This window comes from Staurois parvus, unplaced genomic scaffold (assembly GCF_062004578.1).
Source record: "Staurois parvus isolate SC_StPar_1 unplaced genomic scaffold, SC_StPar_1.0 ptg000235l, whole genome shotgun sequence".
In the NCBI taxonomy this organism is placed as follows: domain Eukaryota; kingdom Metazoa; phylum Chordata; class Amphibia; order Anura; family Ranidae; genus Staurois; species Staurois parvus.
Window position 1 is genome coordinate 6,306,133 of NW_028318031.1, and position 20,214 is coordinate 6,326,346.

General features: G+C 43.7%; 1 protein-coding gene across 3 annotated transcripts in view; it reads right to left on the bottom strand.

The window, feature by feature from the left end:
* The window catches only part of MASP1 (MBL associated serine protease 1), a 119,049-nt gene that overhangs the window by 58,460 nt on the left and 40,375 nt on the right, over nucleotides 1–20,214 (bottom strand). For all 3 annotated transcript variants that reach the window (XM_089680133.1, XM_089680132.1, XM_089680131.1), the window contains exons 3-5: nucleotides 14,163–14,340; nucleotides 7,995–8,126; nucleotides 5,782–5,978 (exon numbers count right to left, since the gene is read on the bottom strand). In XM_089680133.1, the coding sequence (XP_089536259.1) occupies nucleotides 5,782–5,978; nucleotides 7,995–8,126; nucleotides 14,163–14,340 (507 nt within the window). The remainder of the gene's footprint in view (nucleotides 1–5,781; nucleotides 5,979–7,994; nucleotides 8,127–14,162; nucleotides 14,341–20,214) is intronic.

Here is a 20,214-nt window from a genome sequence, read left to right on the forward strand (position 1 = left end):
TACAGTAAGTGTCTGGGGAGTGTGACGCCCCCGATTCTCGGGGGTCACAATGCAGGCAAGTCCCACAATTTGCAGTGCAACAGCGTGTGGATATGGCCTTCAAGGAAATTATAAGGACTAGCCAATACAGAAAGCTGTGTAAAGCTTTCAGCAGGAGAACAACTTTCTTGAGTCATCAAAATAAAATATTTTGCTGAAAAAAAGGCATCTAGTAAAAAAGGGTATGTTTTTCTCCAAAGAGAAATTATGTCCTTCCTTGTAAGACACTAGCAACAAAATTGAAGCATAATGACAGTGAAATTGTTATACCTGGCTGACCAACAACGTTTTTGTTTGCTAGTGTCCAGTTCTTCCTGACCTCCTGAAGGCAGCTGTCAGGAGCCGACTGGCGGTAGCCTCTAGCGACCCACAGGCCAGAATTGCTCAGGGCACAGAGTCTAAGCCTCAGTCTGCTGGTTCACCAGAGCCCCTGATGGTGGAGATGGACTTGAAGCAGCCTGATACCAGGTCGCGAACCCCGAGTACAACCAGCTGTGGTAGAAGTAGCCACCAATGGTGGGTGGCAGGTGAGAGCCAGATGTGAAGAGGGTATTAACGTAGTCAGACAGGCCGGGTTGGTAACAGCGGAGCAGACAGTACAGAGCGGCAGGCAAAAGAATAAACAGGTCACGGGCCGGGTTCAGCAACAGGAGGTAAGACAATCAGGATCAGGCAGAGAATAGTCAGGACGAGCCAAAGGTCAGAGCAGTAGAGGACAACAGGATCAGGATCAGGCTGGGTTGGCAACAAAGCAATCAAATATACAGGAGCAATCAGGAACACAGGAACAAGACCATACAGCAATTTGGAGATGCATGGGGCTGGTTTAAATAGTGCGCCCTGTGCTCTCATTGGTGCCAGGCGCGCATCCGCAATCGTGAGTGTGCATGCGCGGCCGCCATGATTGCCCAAGTCCCAGTGCTTGCCAGCTAATGCGCATTGGCGTTCTGCGCATGCACATACCTGTGTGCTGCCGAGATCCCTAAAATTACCCCCCCTACGGGCAGCCTCCGGATGCCCAACTGACCTCTCCTTTGTGGGTGGTTGCGACAAAACTCTTGGATCAATCTGGGAGCGTGGACGTTTTGGACTGGTTCCCATGAATTTTCCTCTGGGCCATAGCCTTTTCATTTAATGAGGTATTGTATCCGACCTCCTCTCTTCCTGCAATCCAAGATTGCCTCCACTTCAAACTCCTCCTCTCCATCAATGTCTAGGGCTAATGGAGGTCTTGATCTGTGATCTGGGAAAGGATCTGGAGTTGCAGACTTCAACAGGGATACGTGGAACACTGGGTGTATCCGGAAAGATTTGGGCAGTGCCAATTCAAAGGCTACTTCGTTGATCTGCCGTTTCACCGGAAAAGGGCCCACGAATTTGGGTGCCAACTTCTTTGATGGGCATGCCATCTTTAGATTGGTCTTTGCCAACCAAACCTGATCTCCTGGGTGTATGACCAATTCCCACTTTCTTCTTTTATCAAATGCCCTTTTGTTATCCTCCTGGGTCTTTGTCACTGCTTCCTGTAGTAACTTGTTGTTGGATGTGAAAAAATTTAAGGCATCTTGTGCTGCCAGCATTGAGTTTTCGGGAATCAGATCCGGTAGGAAAGTGGGATGGAACCCATAAGTGGCGTAAAATGGAGACTGCTTGGTGGCGGAATGGTTTGCATTATTATAGGCGAATTCTGCTAGGGGCAGGAGTGCCAGCCAATCGTCCTGAAAAAAAGAGGTATAACACCTGAGGTACTGCTCCAATGTCTGGTTGGTCCGCTCCGTCTGCCCATTTGTTTGCGGGTGGTATGCCGAGGAAGATGACAGCTGAATCTCCAACATTTCGCACAGGGCCCTCCAAAATTGTGACGTAAATTGGACTCCCCGATCTGATACTATGTTCCTATGAACTCCATGGAGCCTTACTACTTCTTTAATGAAGAGCTGTGCGGTCTCGGGAGCGGAGGGTGTATTCCTGAGCGGCAGAAAGTGAGCCATATTGGATAAGTGGTCAACCACCACAAATATTGCGGTGTGGCTTTGTGAAGGTGGTAGTTCCACAATAAAATCTATGAAGACCATACTCCATGGTCTGTCAGGTACCGGTAAGGGTCGTAGTAGGCCCCAGGCTTTACTCCGCCTAGACTTATTCCTGTTACAGATGGCACAGGTCTTGATGTAAATTTCACAGTCCTTGGCCATACTCAGCCACCAAAATGTGCGTTGGATCAGCTCTAATGTTTTACCTATTCTGAAGTCTCCTGCAATGGGTGGTCATGACAGTAGCCCAAGACCAGGGTTCGAGCTTCTTCAGGAATCACGATCTGTTCCCCCTTCCATAGCAATCCTTCTCTGTTTTGTACCGAGACTCCAGATGGATTGGGGGCCCCTATAGATGCAGCTTGTAACTTTGACAGGAGTTCTGACTGTAATAGCAGAAAGTTACCCGCTGGCAAAATGGTATCAGGTTTAGGAGTTTCTTTTACGCCTTTTCTTTGTGACAGGACAGCTCCTACTGCGTTTTCGGATGCGTCTACCTCCAAAATGCATGGCAGGGATGCATCCGGGTGACCTAAGATGGGGGCTGCCGTGAACAACTTTTTCAGGGTCTCGAAAGCAACCTGCGCCTCTGGTGTCCAATGAAAACGTACCCCCGATTTTGTAAGTTGGGTGATAGGAGAAACTAGGCCTGAGAAATTCTTAATGAATTTTCGATAAAAGTTTGCAAAACCAATAAACCACTGAATGCCTCTTTTATCTGCGGGTACTGGCCATTCCAGAATTGCGGAGATTTTCTGGGGATCCATGGCAATTCCCAAGACGGAGATGATTTGCCCCTGGAACTGGATACTGTATTGCTCGAAGCTGCACTTCTCTGCTTGGCATAAAGTCCGTGCTGGCGAAGCCGCTCCAGCACGTTCCTGACGTGACCTCAATGTGTCTCCAAGGATGGGGAAAAAATCAGAATATCGTCAAGATAAACTACCACGAAGATATCCAGATAATCTTTGAAAATGTAATTTATGAAGTGTTGGAAAGTGGCCGGGGCATCGCACAACCCGAATGGCATAACCAGGTACTCAAAATGCCCGAATCGGGTGCGAAAGGCTGTCTTCCACTCATCCCCTTCGCGTATACGGACCAAGTTATAGGCACCCCTGAGATCCAGCTTTGTAAAAATAGATGCCACCTTTAATCTCTGGAATAATTCAGGAACTAAGGGGAGAGGGGAGCGGTTCTTGACTGTAACCTTGTTCAGCTCCCGGTAGTCAACACAGCGTCTCAGCGACTGATCTTTCTTTTCCACGAAAAAGATTCCGGCACACGCTGGTGATGTGGACGAGCGGATGAATCCCTTTTGGAGGCTCTCATTGATGTACTCTTTCAGTGCCCCCAACTTCCGCTCTGATAGGGGGAAAATTTGGCCAAAAGGGATCTCCGAACCTGGAAGGAGATCAATTAGACAGTCATATGCCCGATGCGGGGGAAGGATGTCTGCTCCCCATGGGCTAAAAACGTCAAGATAGGAGTGGTAGGCCAATTCTTCGTCAGTGGTCACACAGCATAGGGACTGAGTGGCTACTGGTGTCCTGAGGCAACAGTGTTCCTGGCAATAAGGTGACATGAACTGAATTGCTCCTGTCTTCCAGTTAATGTGAGGGTCATGGGCTTGTAGCCAAGGAAGCCCCAGGATAACTGAAAAAAGAGGAGACGCGATGGTGTCCAGGGGGAGGAGTTCCTGATGGTGCCCAGCTACTGTAGTGTGGATCGGAGGGGTCTCTTGGTCTACCAACCCGGACTTTATCTGAGCCCCGTCAGCCAAGAAAATATTCAGGCCCCTCTCTTTGGTCTGCAAGGGAATCTGTTGATGAGCTGCAAAGCCAAGGTCAATAAAGCAGCTACAGGCTCAATCAATAATGGCCGTCACTGGTACGGTTCTTCCGGGGAGCTGGAAAGAAATAGGCACAGCTAGGTGAGTTGCGTTGTTCAGGCAAGTAGGAGACACAGCGGAAGCGACAGATGCACACTTACTCATTTTTTCAGGGCAAGAGCGTACTATATGGCCAGCCGCTCCACAGTACAGACATAAATTATTCAGCCGACGCCTCTGGCATTCTTCAAAAGTCAGAGAGGGCTGCATCAATCCAATCTGCATCTGTTCAGGCCCATCAGCCACCTCCTGACCTCAATTCCCAACTGGAAAAGTAGGCTGGAGCGGGACCCGAGGTAACACCCATGTTGGTCTGGAACTAGGATTGGCCCTTTCTTGCCAACGCTCCCGCAGCCTGCGGTCGATTTGGATGGCCAGGCTAATCAAATCCTCCAATGTGTCGGGTATGCCCACTCTGGCCAGCTCGTTCTTCAGTGGGTCAGACAGGCCCAAACGAAATTGGTGACGCAGGACTGCATCGTTCCACTGTGTGTCCCCGCTCCAGCGCCTGAATTCGGCCTCATAATCCTCCGCTGCCCGGCGGCCTTGTTACAGGGTATGCAGAGTCGCCTCAGCAGAAGCGGGTCGTTGCGGGTCGTCATAAAGTTGTGCCATCGCTTTGAAAAATGACAAAACAGAGTCCAAATGCGAATGATGATCCTCCATCAAACGGTGGGCCCAGCCTTGGGGTTCCCTCTGCAACAAGGATGTAACGAACCCCACTTTTACGGATTCTAAAGAAAAGGTTCGGGGTTGGAGGTCAAAATATAGCAGGCAGGAATTCTGGAAGGCCCTGAACTTCTTCTGATCCCCATTAAAATGCTCGGGCATTGGTACTCGAGGTTCCGATGGAGGAATGGTGAACACTGCTCCGGCGGAGGATTCTGCGGAGCCCCGGGCCGGGGGCGGACTAGCCGTGGCTGATAGCGTGGCTGTTGGTGTGGTTAGGGTCTGAATACGTCCCTCCAGATGTGTGTACCCATCTTGAAGTGTTTTCACAGCTTGCGTAAGTGCCGCCAGGTGTTGGCATCTCGTCCAGAGGTGAGGGGCCTCTTCCTGGCTCAGTCATGGCCGTATGGTTCTGTCAGGAGCCGACTGGCGGTAGCCTCTAGTGACCCACAGGCCGGAATTCCTCAGGGCGCGGAGTCTAAGCCTCAGTCTGCTGGTTCACCAGAGCCCCTGATGGAGGTAGCCGCCAATGGCGGGTGGCAGGTGAGAGCCAGATGTGAAGAGGTATTAACGTAGTCAGACAGGTTGGTAACAGCAGAGCAGACAGTACAGAGCGGCAGGCAAAAGAATAAACAGGTCACGGGCCGGGTTCAGCAACAGGAGGTAAGACAATCAGGATCAGACAGAGAATAGTCAGGACGAGCCAAAGGTCAGAGCAGGAGAGGACAACAGGATCAGGATCAGGCTGAGTCGGCAACAAAGCAATCAAATATACAGGAGCAATCAGGAACACAGGAACAAGACCATACGGCAATTTGGAGATGCACAGAACTGGTTTAAATAGTGCGCCCTGTGCTCTCATTGGTGCCAGGCACGCGTCCGCAATCGCGAGTGCGCATGTGCGGCCACCGTCACGATTGCCCCCCGGTGCTCGCCGGCTAATGCGCATCGGTGTTCTGCGCATGCACATACCTGTGTGCTGCCGAGATCCCTGACAGCAGCAGTATAACCAAATTGTATTTAAAAAATCCAAAGAATTCCTAATTGAGTTCATCCATGCATACTACATACTGAATCTGGTAACCATTTGGGCAGTAAAGGCTATTGCCTTGATGGAATCATGCATGCAATAAAGAAATAATGTTGTACCTTTAGGTAGTCATAAGGACAAGACACTTCTGGGTGGTCTTCAATATCAAAACTATCATCAAATTGAAGATTGACCACAAATCCTTCCTCTAGCTCAATTCTATACAGACAATCAGAGCTCTTGGGGTACGAATTAGGATAATCTGCACTTGATATTGTTCCACTCCTTTGTGTGTACAGATTATCACTGCATTCCACTGTAAATAACAACAAAAATACAAAGCCATTATCATTTCCACAGGCAACAGTTCCCTGGACAGATATGTGAGAAGAGGCATTTAAAGAATGTCTTTTGGGTTGATTTACCAAAACTGGAGAGTGCAAAATCTGGTGAAGCTCTGCAGAGAAACCAATGAGCTTCCAGGTTTGTTTTTTGTCAAAGCTTAACTGAACAAGCTGAAGTTAGAAGCTGATTGGCTACCATGCACAGTTGCACCAGATTTTGCACTCTCTCTGGTTTTAGTAATTGAACCCCTAAATAATTAGGAAGCAGGGGCGGACTGACCATTTGGAAACTCGGGCACTGCCCGAGGGCCCGGGGTCAGTAGGGGGCCCCATGAGAGGTCCCTGGTACCTTTTTCATAGGCTTTTTTGAGTTTGGGCAAGAACACAGGGGCCCCATGATCCCCTATTGCCCGGGGGCCCCATGAGTTGTCAGTCCGCCCCTGTTAGGAAGGTTTGATTGATGGGAATAGTAAAAAATATAAAAACACTTTTGAGCAATGAAACAAACTGACAGATATTTGGCAGTTACAAACAGATGTTATTATTCAAACCACTATTTTATAATAATAAAAAATATATTCAGCTGTTTCATTTCTGTACAGAACAATAAAAAGAATTATACATTAGAAGATGCCTAATGAACAACTGTTCCCATTTCTAAGTACCTAGATTTGACCTGTTATTAGCTTCTTGTAATTACAATTGCAAGATAAAGTGGAAATAAATGATGGGGAAAATAGGATAATAGAAGTATGCTTTCATTACAACTTTTTCACTCAGTTGTATGTTGTCAGAAATATTTTGAATAAATACTAGATAAAAAAAGGCATATTTTTATCTATTGTGTTACCTGAAAAATAATTGTTCAAAAAATGTTGTTCATCCCTTGTGACAGCAATAAAGTTGATTAAAAAAAAACAGTATAAAAAAAGTTTTAAATAAAATAAATACTAAAAATTTTAAAGCACCCCTGTCCCCTCGTAAAAATGCAAATGCATATGTAAGTCCACCATGCATATGTAAATGGTGTTTGCACCAAAAATATGAAGTTCACCGTGAACGTCAGAGTGAGAGAATGTCCACAGGCATATGCAATTTTAAAGCATGACATGTCAGGTATTTTTTAACATCATCTTCTATATATTTTGCCCCCCCCCCCAATTTCTTTTCTTGTTTGTGTGCATTAAAAATTAATTAAGGTGTGTTTTATTTTTAAATTGAGTTTAAAAAAGTGCTTCTCAAGTACAGTGTTATATAAAAATTGCAACGCCCGCCATTTTATTCTCTATGGCCTCTGCTTAAAATATCTATAATATTAGGGGTTCTAAGTAATTTTTAGGGTTTTCTGATCTCCTTTCATAATCCTTATACTAGCCTGGAGGTCTCCAAACTATGTCCCTCCAGCTGTTGAAGTACTACAACTCTCATCATGCTTCTGCCTCTCGGAGTCTTGCCTGTGGCTGTCAGAGTCTTGCAAGGCCTCATGGCACTTGCAGGTCCTCAACACCTGTAGGGCCATAGTTTGGAGACCCCTGTGCTAGCCCATAATTTGTTTGCATTATCAATGAGCATTAGGCGTGTGCCAATAAAGCTATTATTCCTTTGATTTCACTATCATCATTAGTATGATGTTACATAGACCAATAATAAATCATGCAGAGTGACTTTCATGGCTTTAGAATCTATAGCTCCAATATAAATGAGACAGCCGGGTGCTGCAGGGCCAGATTGCATCCAAGGCTGCTGATAATAGTAGTATGTGATACATATCTCATTATTTTTGCACCTTATATTTGCACCTTATATAGTAAAATGTGACAACTGTGGAACTACCGTATTATTTAAAATGTGAGAGGGTAATGAAAGCAATAAAAACATTTCTGTATATACACATTGTTATATTGTTATTATTATTATTGCTTTTTCACAAATAAACCACATTATAAATTGGACATATATAATTGAAGCTATTAGTTATTATGTCATACCTTTGCATGTCCTGTTATCTGAGTGGAGAAGATAGCCAAATCTGCATGAACAGTAGAATCCACCAATATAATTGTGGCAGTGATGGTCACATACCATGTCTTCATCATTTCCCTCTGCACACTCATCTACATCTGCATTAGATAAAAGGTAGAAGTAATTATTACACATCACTAGTACAAACAAAAACACATTCACTGTTCAGTTGTAATAGAATGTCTGAATTATTTGGCTTATGAATACATCCTTTACACGTGCTACTAAAAAAAAAATAATAATGGCACATTTTATATAATATAATAGACGTTTCTAACAAAATAAAACTTTATGATATTCTGCTAATGAACTGCAATAGCAAACAGCATTTTAAAGGGCAGGAAGATCTAGGTCAAAGAAAATTGTAGAAATGTGCATGTTCAATAAAGATGACAGCTACAGACTCCAGAGTATTGCTATAATAGGATATATACAGTATAGTAGACATTTTAATAAAAATGAAAAGAAAGTCTAACAGACAGTGAGTTCCCTATAATCATTCTTATATTTGCTAAAATGCAAGGTGCATGTATTCATATAAAGCTATATACTGAAGGATTCAGTGCGGGCAATGTGTAGTTGTTTTGATATCCTAATGACCTCTCTGTACTGAAATTCTTGGTTCCACCGTAGAGTTTAACACTCTTATGGCTGCAGGATCAGTCTCAGTTTTGCTGCTGCATTTTTTGTAGTATAATATAAATGAAAATCCAACATGGAGAATAAGCTCCTCTGATAATGTTCACAGCAGGTGCATGGATCTCATGTTAAAAATTCTGCTCCTGCTGAAAAAAGGTTGTGAGTAAATTATTCCAGTAGGGATAAGGTCTGGGTTTGCCACTTCCAAGAATCTGAGGCAAATTCTGCAGGCAGGAGATTGACGGTCCTGGTTAGTGTTTCTGCAGATATGCACATTTTTTTTTCTTTTTCAAACTTTTCTGTTAGATCTAGAACATGCCATCTTGTACAAAACTGTATAAATGAAGAATACAAAAAAATTTGTATTTTTTTGTAAACGCACGTTAGGGCTCACAGTTTGTGAATCGGATCAACATATGAACCCCTGAGAGATGCCATTTGTCACCAAATCTATACTAACCTCTTTGAGGTTAGTATAGATTTGGTGAGCTATGGCATCAACAACATTTTAAGGACTTTGGAAGTGAAAGAAGAGAAATAACTGACTCTTGCTTGGTTTGCCCCACCCATAGATCAGGAAGTAGTAGGGAGCCAATGTTGGGAAAGTATGCAGTAAATGTCTGGGAATTAAAGGGTAGGGTTTCTGCCCAGTTTGGGGGCGGAGTCTGAACATGGCGCTGGCCGGTAGCGTGAGTTAGGAGCTCTGTGACCCGTTGGGAGATGCTGGAGATAATACTGCAGAGAACATACCTCTTGGGTTAGGAGTGGAGGACTGGCGATAGCACCGACTGCTGGGATCCCTTCGGCCTTCCCAGAGTGAGAGGTCTATCTTGTGGAGTGGGGCGGTGCGAGGATCGGAGCAGAGGGGATGAAGGCTGCAGAGTAATCTGCCGGAGAATCTTGAGAGAGAATCCGCATGGACTTTTGGGAGGTACACGGCTGAGTGGAGAGGGGAGAACAAAGCCTGCTGGAGGTCACCCCTGGTCACCCCAAACCCCACAGCTGAAGGACGACAAGAGCAAGGCACTGCCCAAGAGGCTGAGATCACCATATGGGCTGAAGAAAGCGATGTGATAACTCTAAAATGGAGAATGGTGAGTGCCCATATTTAAACAAACATTCAGTGTTTGGTGAAAGTGATGTAGGAAGACACAGTGGATGGTGCATTCAGTACCCAGAGAAGTTATAAAGTGGGATGGAGATACAGGGAGTTACCCAGCGGGCATAAGGGTAAAACATTAAGAGAAGGAGCTGATGAACCCATGGAGGAGTGTGGACATTTGAAGTATTAAGTACTAAGGAGGAAAAGCAGGAAGCAATATAACACTGGGTCTCTGACGGGGCGATAGTGTGGAAAAAAGGTTAGAGGCCCAGGTATCTACCTATGTATCTACCTATCTATCCATCTATTTGACTATCTCTATAGCTGCAAAATCCTACGCATATTGAAAATAGGGAAGGGATAAGAATAAGAACATACTCCAAGTTTAGAAACAAAAGGAAGTAATATGAAGAGCATATTGGTGAAAGGAGGAGGGGTAAAGACCCTTAAAACAAGCATAGGTACAATTAAAAAATATATGCCTCCACAGGAGAAAAGCCAAGGGGGTCTAACCCCAGAGAGACAATGGGAAGCTAGTGGAAGACAAGAAATTGAAAACAATAGTGGAGACCAATCCAGATTGTCATTGGAAACATCTGATCTGAATCAATGAAGAGGAGGCCCTACTGTAGATTGTATGGGGGACAATAGAAACACAGAACAAACAGGAAGCACACAAATATGTAGAAAGATGGAAATGGCAGATATGTTTGCGAAATTAGAACTCTCAATAAAAAATGATATGGCAATATTGCATAAGGATTTAGGACAAGTAAGTTATGCGACGTGAACAAAGGAAACTGTTATACAAGATAGAACATCAGGAGAATAGAAATAGAAGGAACCACTTGAGGATACGGATGTTACCTGAAGGGAGAAGGTTTAAGAATGATAATGAATAAGTGCTTAAACTCAATATTAGGTGGATCTATAGCAGAGCAATTGAAAATGGATAGAGTTCACAGGATAAGAAAACCCCAAGGAGTGAACACAAAAATACCTAGATATGATAGATGTGATAGTGCGATTCCACAATTTTGAAGATAAAGATTTGGGAGAAAATGAAAGGGATACCCTCAGTAAAATATGAAGGAGTGACTTTGCAAATATATGCAAATATAGCACCGGAAACACTAACATGCAGGAGATCCTTGAGATCATTGCTGGAACAGATGCGGGAAAAAAAGTATCCAATACAGCTGGGGTTTACCAGCATGTTTAGTGGGATGGAAAGGTGGATGTCCAGCTAGTTTGAGGTTCCCAGAAGATCTACAGGATTTCTGTGAAAGATTAGAACTGCAAATACCAGAAATACCAGGGTGGACCGATGAGATTAAAAAGAAAAGGGGACTAGAAGAAGAGAGATGGTAGCTAACTTCCAAAAAAAAGAGATGTAATTAGAGATATGAGGAGTGGAAGAAGATAATACCTATGAAAAAAGCTATATTGATGGGACTCGTACATGAGGCGGCATTAGGGGAAGGAATGCAAATAAGGAAAGAGTCGTTGTTGGCACATATTACAATTATACCTAAAGAAGGCAAAGACTTGTCTCAATGTGCCAGCTATAGACCAATATCATTACTAAACATAGACCCGAAACTATATGCAAAAGTTATTGCCAGCAGGATGAAAGACCTAATGCCTGAATAGATACACTTAGACCAAGTAGGTTTTATACCAGGGAGAGAAGGAAGAGAAAATGACCTGAAATCATTGCTTCTTTTAGAAAAAAGTAAGAAGGAGAAATCCCCATGTCTATTTCTGTCGATAGACGCTGAAAAAGTGTTTGACAGGGTAGATTGGGGATTTATGAGTACCTTAGAGGCGATAAGATTAGGACCTAAAATGATACTGTGGATAAACTCTTTATATAGTCATCCATCTGCAGTGATGAAAGTCAATGGCCAATTGTCACAACCTTTTGAAATATATAATGGAACAAAACAAGGATGTCCACTTTCACCTCTTATGTTTATACTATCACTGGAGCCTTATTAGCAACTATACAACAGAGTGCAGATATAAAAGGAATTAAAATTGGAGAAGTGGAACATAAGGTGGCAGCTTATGTGGATGATATGTTGTTTTATGTAGTAAACCCTAAAATAACACTACCAGATGTTATGAGAATGTTAAAAGTATACGGAGAATGATCAAATTTTAAAATTAATCTTTCAAAATCTGAGATTTTAGATATTAATATATCGAATACAGAAAGACAGATATAAAAAGAAAAATTTGCCTTTATCTGGAAGGGTAAAGAACTAAATTACTTGGGAGTAAAGTTGATCCCATCACTAAGGAGTATATATCAGACAAACTACATGCCACTATTAAATGAGATAAAGGAGGAATTGAGGAAAATCTCAAATCATGTGACCACCGGGTCCTGTTCATCGGGATCTGAATTTCGCTGTGTCCAGGAGACACAGAGGGTCATATGGGTACGTTGCTTTGCCTGTAGCTGCCGTCCGTCCGCAGTACATTGTGGGCGGGTGGGAAGCTGTTAAAAATTGGCTAGCAGCAGGACAGGACAGTTTTTTAATTCTATAACAGGAAAAACAACAGTGAACTACTGGGCAATTATGCCAGTTAAAGCAGGCCTATTGCCATTGGATAAAAGAGATGTATCACTGATAAAGCTATCTTTATAAAAAAGCCTCTTTTTCAAACTGCAATGAATCAGATTGGGGTGCTGCTGTATGTAAGCCAAGCCATGAACTGAAAGTGTATGTTGTCACTAAGAACCACAAGAGAAAACTATGCTGTTCTACAACCATTCACAGCTTCAAGGTGTCTACAAAACATGTTATTTAACCACTTTCCCTCCAGAGGATTTACCCCCGTTCCTGACCAGGCCATTTTTTGCGAAACAGCTCTGCGTTACTTTAACTGACAATTGCACAGTCATGCAACACTGCACCAAATTAAATTTATGTCCTTTTTTCCCCACAATTGGAGCTTTGTTTCGGTGGTATTTGATTGCCTCTGCATTTTTATTTTTTGTGCTATAAACAATTTTGAAAAAACAAACAAACAATATTTTTGACTTTTTGCTATGAAACATATCCAGTAAAAAACTTTAAAAAAAATCAAATTTCTTCATAAATTTAGGCCAGTATGTATTCTGCTACATATCTTTGCTAAAAAAAATCCCAATACGTGTAAATGAATTGGTTCACATGACAGTTATAGCGTCTACAAATGACGGTATATATACTGGAGTTTTTTTTCTTTTATACTAAATGGCGGCGATCAGGACTGTGGGACTGCAGTGGGCATTCGGACACTGGGGGAAACTGACTTGGTGTCATTGGGGATATCAGTGATCAGTGCTAATAAAAAGCACTGACACTGTAATAATGACACTGGGCAGGAAGGGGTTAACATCTGGGGCAATCAAAGGGTTAACTGTGTGCTCTGTGTGGGCTTTACACTGTTAGCACACTGCTATGCAGAGCCATACAATGCAGCATGCTAGAGCTGACAGGGAAGAGACCTGTATTGTTTACATACAGACCTCTCCCCCATTGGTAATCCTCAGAGATCACTGGGTGTCAGCAGTGATTGACAGCCAAGGCCACAAATGGCAGCATGGGTAGTTCACACACGCTCCCCCTACCTGGAACTGCAAAATCACGTATATATACATGATTTTGTGCACCCGTGCAGCCCTGTAGTTCTGCTATAGGGCAGCATGAAACTGGTTAAAGAATATGTAAACCCTCACCTTGTAAAACAACCCATTCAGTTTTTAAAATAGAAATGAAAGGTAAAACATTTATGTGTACATATGAAAAAACATTACAAACACCTTTTTCTTTTTCTTTTTTAGAAGTGATCACATACTCTCAGTTCTCAGCTGCATAAAGATCTCAGCTGCATAAAGGGAGGACAGACAGCAACATATTTATCTTCTGATCATTGGAGGAGAGTTTCCAGCACAGCCAGAAAACTGACCATGTTGTGCTTTCCTGTCTAGCGTGGTCAGTTTTTTAAGAAAAGCAGAGATATTGGCAAGAACACCAGGTATTTAACACAAAGGAAAATATACAAAGAAAACAGGATACAGCAGGCACATATCAAGAATATGAAATGCTGGGGCAACATTTTCTTTAAAGGATTTTTGTATTTTCAATTTTGCTCTTAAGGCTGCATAAAAAGACCCTCTTGTCACTGTAACTTTTTACAACGGATTTTGCCTCTACGTTCAGGTTCACTGAATTTCAGAAAAGATTAGCTAGACCTATGGCAAATTGAAGCAAAACAGATTAGCCCATAACCATCTCTACAAGATTGAACATTTTTTGGGATGAAACATTTTAACAAGTGGTAAACCATACATATTATTTATGATAGCTAGTTTTACATTTAAATAAAGAGACCTTACCAACTGCACTATAGTGAGCATCAAAGCCGGTGTAACGTTCTTCATTGGAGAAATCAGACCTAAAAGTAAGGCTGAGAAAGTTTCCAGGAGATGTGATTACTTGCTTCCCTGGAGCTTGTTCTGTGTCAGTGCTTTCCTTTCCACAGAAAGTTGCCAACACTTGTTCATCAGTCTCTACCTGTAGCGAAAACAATAGCCAACATTCGGATTACTTTGTATATTCTGGAGTCTAGTGCACCATCAATGTGAATCAGTAACGCTTTGTTTTGCCAGATGGAATAGCATAAGGCCAAACATGTGACATGAAAAAAAGAGTTCATTGAATATTCTAGGTTTTCTTTTAAGGTTCCAGAAATGAGTTGACTTGTTAAGTCTGTAACCACATTAGGTGAAACAAGTTCTCATTACGGATTCTCAAGGGTTTGGAACCTCTGCTGCCTCAAGCAGTTATACTGGCAATGTGTTTATTTTCTGTTTTTCTAATGTTCATTGTTATTCTACCGCCCTGCGGTCATTGTAATATTAATTTTCTGTAAGTTCTCCTCTTTCTATGATGTTTTAGCTTTCTTCTTCGTTGTGAGTTTATGCTTTCTTTCCTGCAGCACATACTTGAGGTGAGGAGAGAAATATTCCCTTTGATCACTACAAATACCAACATCTACCATCTACTACATCATATTGTTTGCCTGAACTCTTCTGCATGCAGTAAAGATATTTGTGGATTCCAAGTGTTTGGTAAGTTCAGCTATCTGATGAGGTTTGTCTGTAGCAATTGCTTCTCCTCCTTTCAGGCAAGGGACAGAGGTCTCAGAAAGGCACTGTTATAATAGTTTGAGTCAGAATAATTGAAAAGAATATAATTCCAACTGCATTCTGTATATTATAAGCCTTTTTACCTGCACATTGTGTTTTCACCTGCATAAGATGCCCATTGTCTCATGATTTTCTGGCCCTGTGTGCACAGCCTATAGTAGAGTAAATCTTCACATTCATGTATTCAGAAGTTTCTGTTTGTGTTCACACATGGGGCATGCTGCATGATACTGCACAGGTTAATGAATGACAATCTAAGAAATGGGATTTAAAAAATCATAAACAGTAACGTGCTCCACTAACAATTACAATAAAGAGTGAAGAAAAGTTCTCGAATAAAGTGAAATTAAATTAAATTAAATACAGTCCAACAACAAATTAAATGTGATAATGCAATCACGCTTCTGCTGCATAAATGTCCTTAATCAATCCATGACTTTGACATTCCTTCTAGTGATGTGATAAGAAATGATTTGTGTGCAATCCACCAATCATAAAAGAAGAAGAGGTGACCAGATTGATCCTTCTACCTGATGATGAGTTCTAAGGAATTAAGGAGACCCCTAACTGTGAAGAGAGATAATCCCATCCATCTCCAAGTCCTTTTAAAGGGACACAAGCCTTATATGACCTCACTTAATGGTTTGGTCATATATGTCAGGTGAGAGCACAGCCGGTGAAGGTGTACACAATTTTATGATTGGTGGATTGCACGCAAATCATTTCTTATCACATCACTAGAAGGTATGTCCAAGTCACGGATTGATTAAGGACATTTATGCAGCATAAGCATGATTGCATTATCACATTTAATTTGTTGATGGACTGTATTTAATTTAATTTCATTTCACTTTATTTTCACTCCACTCTTTATTGTAATTGTTAGTGGAGCGCGACACTGTTTATGATTTTTTGGTTCACTATGACACATTGGTATGAGTATGTGTAGAGTGTGGGCGACCCACTTATTTCAATTTCATTCATATTTCTATTTCTTTAATTTTTATTTGCGTTAGCATTTTCACAATATTGATTTAATACATACTTTTTTCACCATAGTAGCTCACAAGACCCCACGTTTTAGTAAGAGCTGAGAGTTACTGTGAAGAAACTATATATCCCACAATCCCTGGGTCTCTAAGGATTGTGCTGGTGCTCTGCAGGTAAGAGCTAAATTGTAATCAGATCTGAAATAGACACAAGCAAGCACAGCAAATGACAGAGCTCACATGCATTTTTATTTCATTACCACATCTGATGTCAGGAAGGATTTCACCTGCTGGTGGCACTGTGGCTATCAGATATATAGGCTGCAGTTCTGGTGTCCAACAGCAGGTGTTTCTCAGCAGCCAGAAGCACATGGTAATTAGGCATCACCTGATGCAGTGTAGTTAAACCTCTTTGCCTTGGTGTTTGTCCATGTGCCCCTGACTTGTGTGCCTGCATCCTGATCCTGCATCCTGACTCCTCACTTTCCTGCTTGTTCCTGTTCCCGCATAACCTCTCCCTGTCCTGGCTTGCTTCCTGCTCCCTTCTGCCTGACCTCCCGTGTATGACCCTGGCTTCGATACTTACTACTCCTTTAGTCTTACCCTGCCATCTGTATATAGTTAGCTTGGTTATCTGGGTTAGTTTATTTAATGTGGTCATTCTCACCCTTTACGCTTCACTGGTTTAAGTTCTTGGGGTTTTGGCTATCTTGGTGTATGTGTGTTATATTGTTGCTTTACTGGCAATATCTTTCAATAAACCACATTATTTATATCATACTTGTATCTGGTGTTCTCTGTGTAAGTCCACACATTTCTGGTCACACTTGTTTCACAGCCATCTTGGCTCTGCTGTTGTTTGCTGCAAGATGTATCCTGAAGAGGTTATATACTATGCTTTGCTAGTGACAGAGGAAAGGGAATATTGCCACCAAATACAGTGGGCCAAAGATCAGCTGTTAGAATGCATTCGCCATGCTCATTCCCTGGTTGATGGGTGTTGTTTTGTGATGTTCAGCCCTTAATTCAAGCCTGAGCAAAGTTGTCTTTGTCCAGTATTCAGAATGGTAGTGAGGACGTTACTCCCGCCTTTAGTATAGCTCAGGTGGAATCACTTGTATGGTTATTGGAGGATGAATACACCTATTTTTGTAAGCATTAATCGGCCTGTTCCCAACAGGTGCTAGTAGATTGTGTTAATGCAGTGCAGTCCCTAGTCAAACAAGTGGAGTGTAACATGAATTTTATTCAACCATTACTACAACCCTGGTCAGATCTATTACACTCAGCCTCAGTCAGCTTGCACTAACCCATTCCTGCTGCTAGAAACAAGCTTTCCCTATTATATCCCTCTCTGTCACCCACAGCAACCACAGTTGTAGCCCAGTATACCTTCCAACTACAGTATATGTCACTACCCTGTTTCCACTTGCTGCACCTACCCTGCCTTTAACCCATTGAAGATTTCCTTTTTTACTTCATTGCCCATGGCAACCCCTGAGAAATCCTTAGCAACTGCTCCTTCTTTTTCACCATCCCTCAGTTCTGGTCTTCCATCAGCTGCACCACCTGCTCACAGCCCAGCAATCTCATGCAGAACTTCTGTGGATAAACCCAAGAAGGATAGAAAGTTTTTTCCAACTCGCACAGTTCTGCCACTATCCACTCCTGCCTGTACACCAGCTGATCTGCATATACAAGCCGATCTGCTCCAGTCCGCTTCTACACCAGCCGATGCACTCCAGTCTGCTTCTACGCCAGCCATTCTGCTCCAGTCTACCTCTTTGCCAGCCGATTTGTTGCAGTTGGCCTCTACACAACCCATTCTGCTCCAGTCTGCCTCTACGCCAGCCGATCTGCTCCAGTCTGCCTCTATGCCAGCCGATGCATTCCAGTCTTCCATCATGCTTATTACTCCAGTCCAGAGCTTGTTAACTGAACATTTAGTTTTTCATATTTGTGACTTTCAGTAACCTGCCCTCCCTCTACTGCAGTTGTCTGTGTTCAAACTTGTCTAAGAAGTTACATCCATCCATTGGACAGACTGCCTCATTTGGACAGGTGGGGCTCTCATCCTTTCTCCAACACACTGCATGCAGTCTGTTTTCCAGCTATTTAGCTTAACTTCAATGATATGTCACATGCTATCCATTCTGGCGTTACTGGTTGTCAGGGCTCCCAGGTGTGACCAGAGGTGTGTGACTGACGCAGGGAAACGCAGACTTCAGATATGTGATAAACAATATAGTTTATTAACACTAACAATACAAACATAAACGCAGTGCAATACTAAACATAATACAGTGCAAACAAACCAAACCAACCACCCACAGATAACAGTACATACAAGCAAGCGTCGTCAGGCAGGCCGGGTCAATATCAATTGGGCAGGTAGGTACAGGGGGAGCAAGCGGAGATTGGTCGGGGTCACAGGCCAGGTTCAGCAGGTAGCTAGCAGCGTAGTACAGAGGGTCAGGCAGAGGGATGGTCAGGGTCACAAGCCAGGGATCAGAACAGGTAGCAGGCAGCGTAGTACAGAGGGTCAGGCAGAGGGATGGTCAGACAAGCCAGGGATCAGAACAGGTAGCAGAGAATCAGACAGGAACAGAGAGCAGGAACAGGATACAGGGCCCAAGAGAAACACAACTCTAAGGCAGAGTCTGCAAGTCTGGCCATCCCTTAAATACCCCAGCATAATCAGTTCCAGGTGTTAGCTGGCTGCAAAGTTGAGTCTCTGATTGCTGGGAGCATCCGCTGGCCAGCCCTGGTACTGCAGATCAAAAGGCAGGTGAGTCCCACCATTGCTGGCTAGTCCATTCCTGACACTGGTTCTCTGTCCACTATCCAGTTTGACTCCATTGACTCTTTGCTTGCTAACCAACCTGACCTCACTGATCCCCTGACCACTGCCCAGACTTATGGTCTGCTGCCTGCTGATGGGGTCCAGTCCTCCTGCATATGGCCCATTGATGGGGTCCAGTTCTCCCTCATGTGGCCCACTGATGGGTTTCAGCCTGTCCTTATGCCTACAGAGTGGGTTCAGCCTGCCGCTGATGCCCAGACGGAGGGTCCTGTTTCGGATGCCCGGCTGGAGGTTCCTGTTCCTGATGCTCAGCCAGAGGGTCCTGTTCCTGTTGCCCAGCCTGGTGGTCCTGTTCCTGATGTCCAGCCATGTGATCCCATTCCTGATGCCCAGCCTGAGGGTCCTGTTCCTGATGCCTAGCCTGAGGGTCCTGTTCCAGATGCCCAGCCTGAGGGTTCTGATGCCCAGTCTGGTGGTGCTGTTCCTGATGTCCAGCCAAAGGGTCTCGTGCCCAATGATTCGCCTGCCTCTGATGGTCCTGTGCCTGATGACCCGCCTGCCTTTGATGGTCTGCTGTCTGATGACCAGCCTGCCTTTGATGGTCTGCTGCCTGATGTCCAGCCTCCCTCTGATGGTCCTGTGCCTGATGACCCATCTGCCTCTCATTGTCTGCTATCCGATGACCTGCCTGCCTCTGATGGTCTGCTATCGAATGAGCTGCCTGCCTCTGATGGTCTGCTGTCCAAGGACCCACCTGCCTCTGATGGTCCTGTGCCTGATGACTCGCCTGCCTCTGATGGTCCTGTGCCTGATGCACAAATGTGTGTGACTCTGAAGCTTCTGTCACAACACCTGCCAGCTTGCAGGTACGAACTATCCATGCAGTGCCCTCCCCTTCACTTAATGCCACAGCACTCAGGGCAGCTGTCCCTCCTGCCCACCCCTTGTCTTAGCCCTAATAGTGGACAGTAATGTGTAACGCCTAGGTGCATAATAAAACCAACACACAAGGTCAGAGAAAACAATGAAACTACCGAGATGCATTCTGTGGTGATCTGTTAGATTTACAGGATGGAACTACACATTGCCAGATTTTCTATGCTTTAATGATTAGGCAACAGAATTAAAAGACTCTATAGATCGCCTGTGAATGTTACCTATGACTGTCTGCAAAATGTGTGGATTTCTTGAGGAACACTAATGTAGGGGATTCCTTAACAGAACTAACTAAAACTCTCCAAAAAAGAGATTACTTAGTGCAGTGTGTTAAGGAAAAGGCAGAACTCTACTTTGCTCATTTGCAGGGGACCAAGCAGGTCTCATAGATTTACAGCAACTAAACTCGCAGTGTAATCTTCTACAACTTCTTGCTCCAGGAGATCAGCATTAAGGCTAGGTTCACATCTGTACAGGTGGTTGCTGCTGCAGGACTGCATCTGTTCACAGC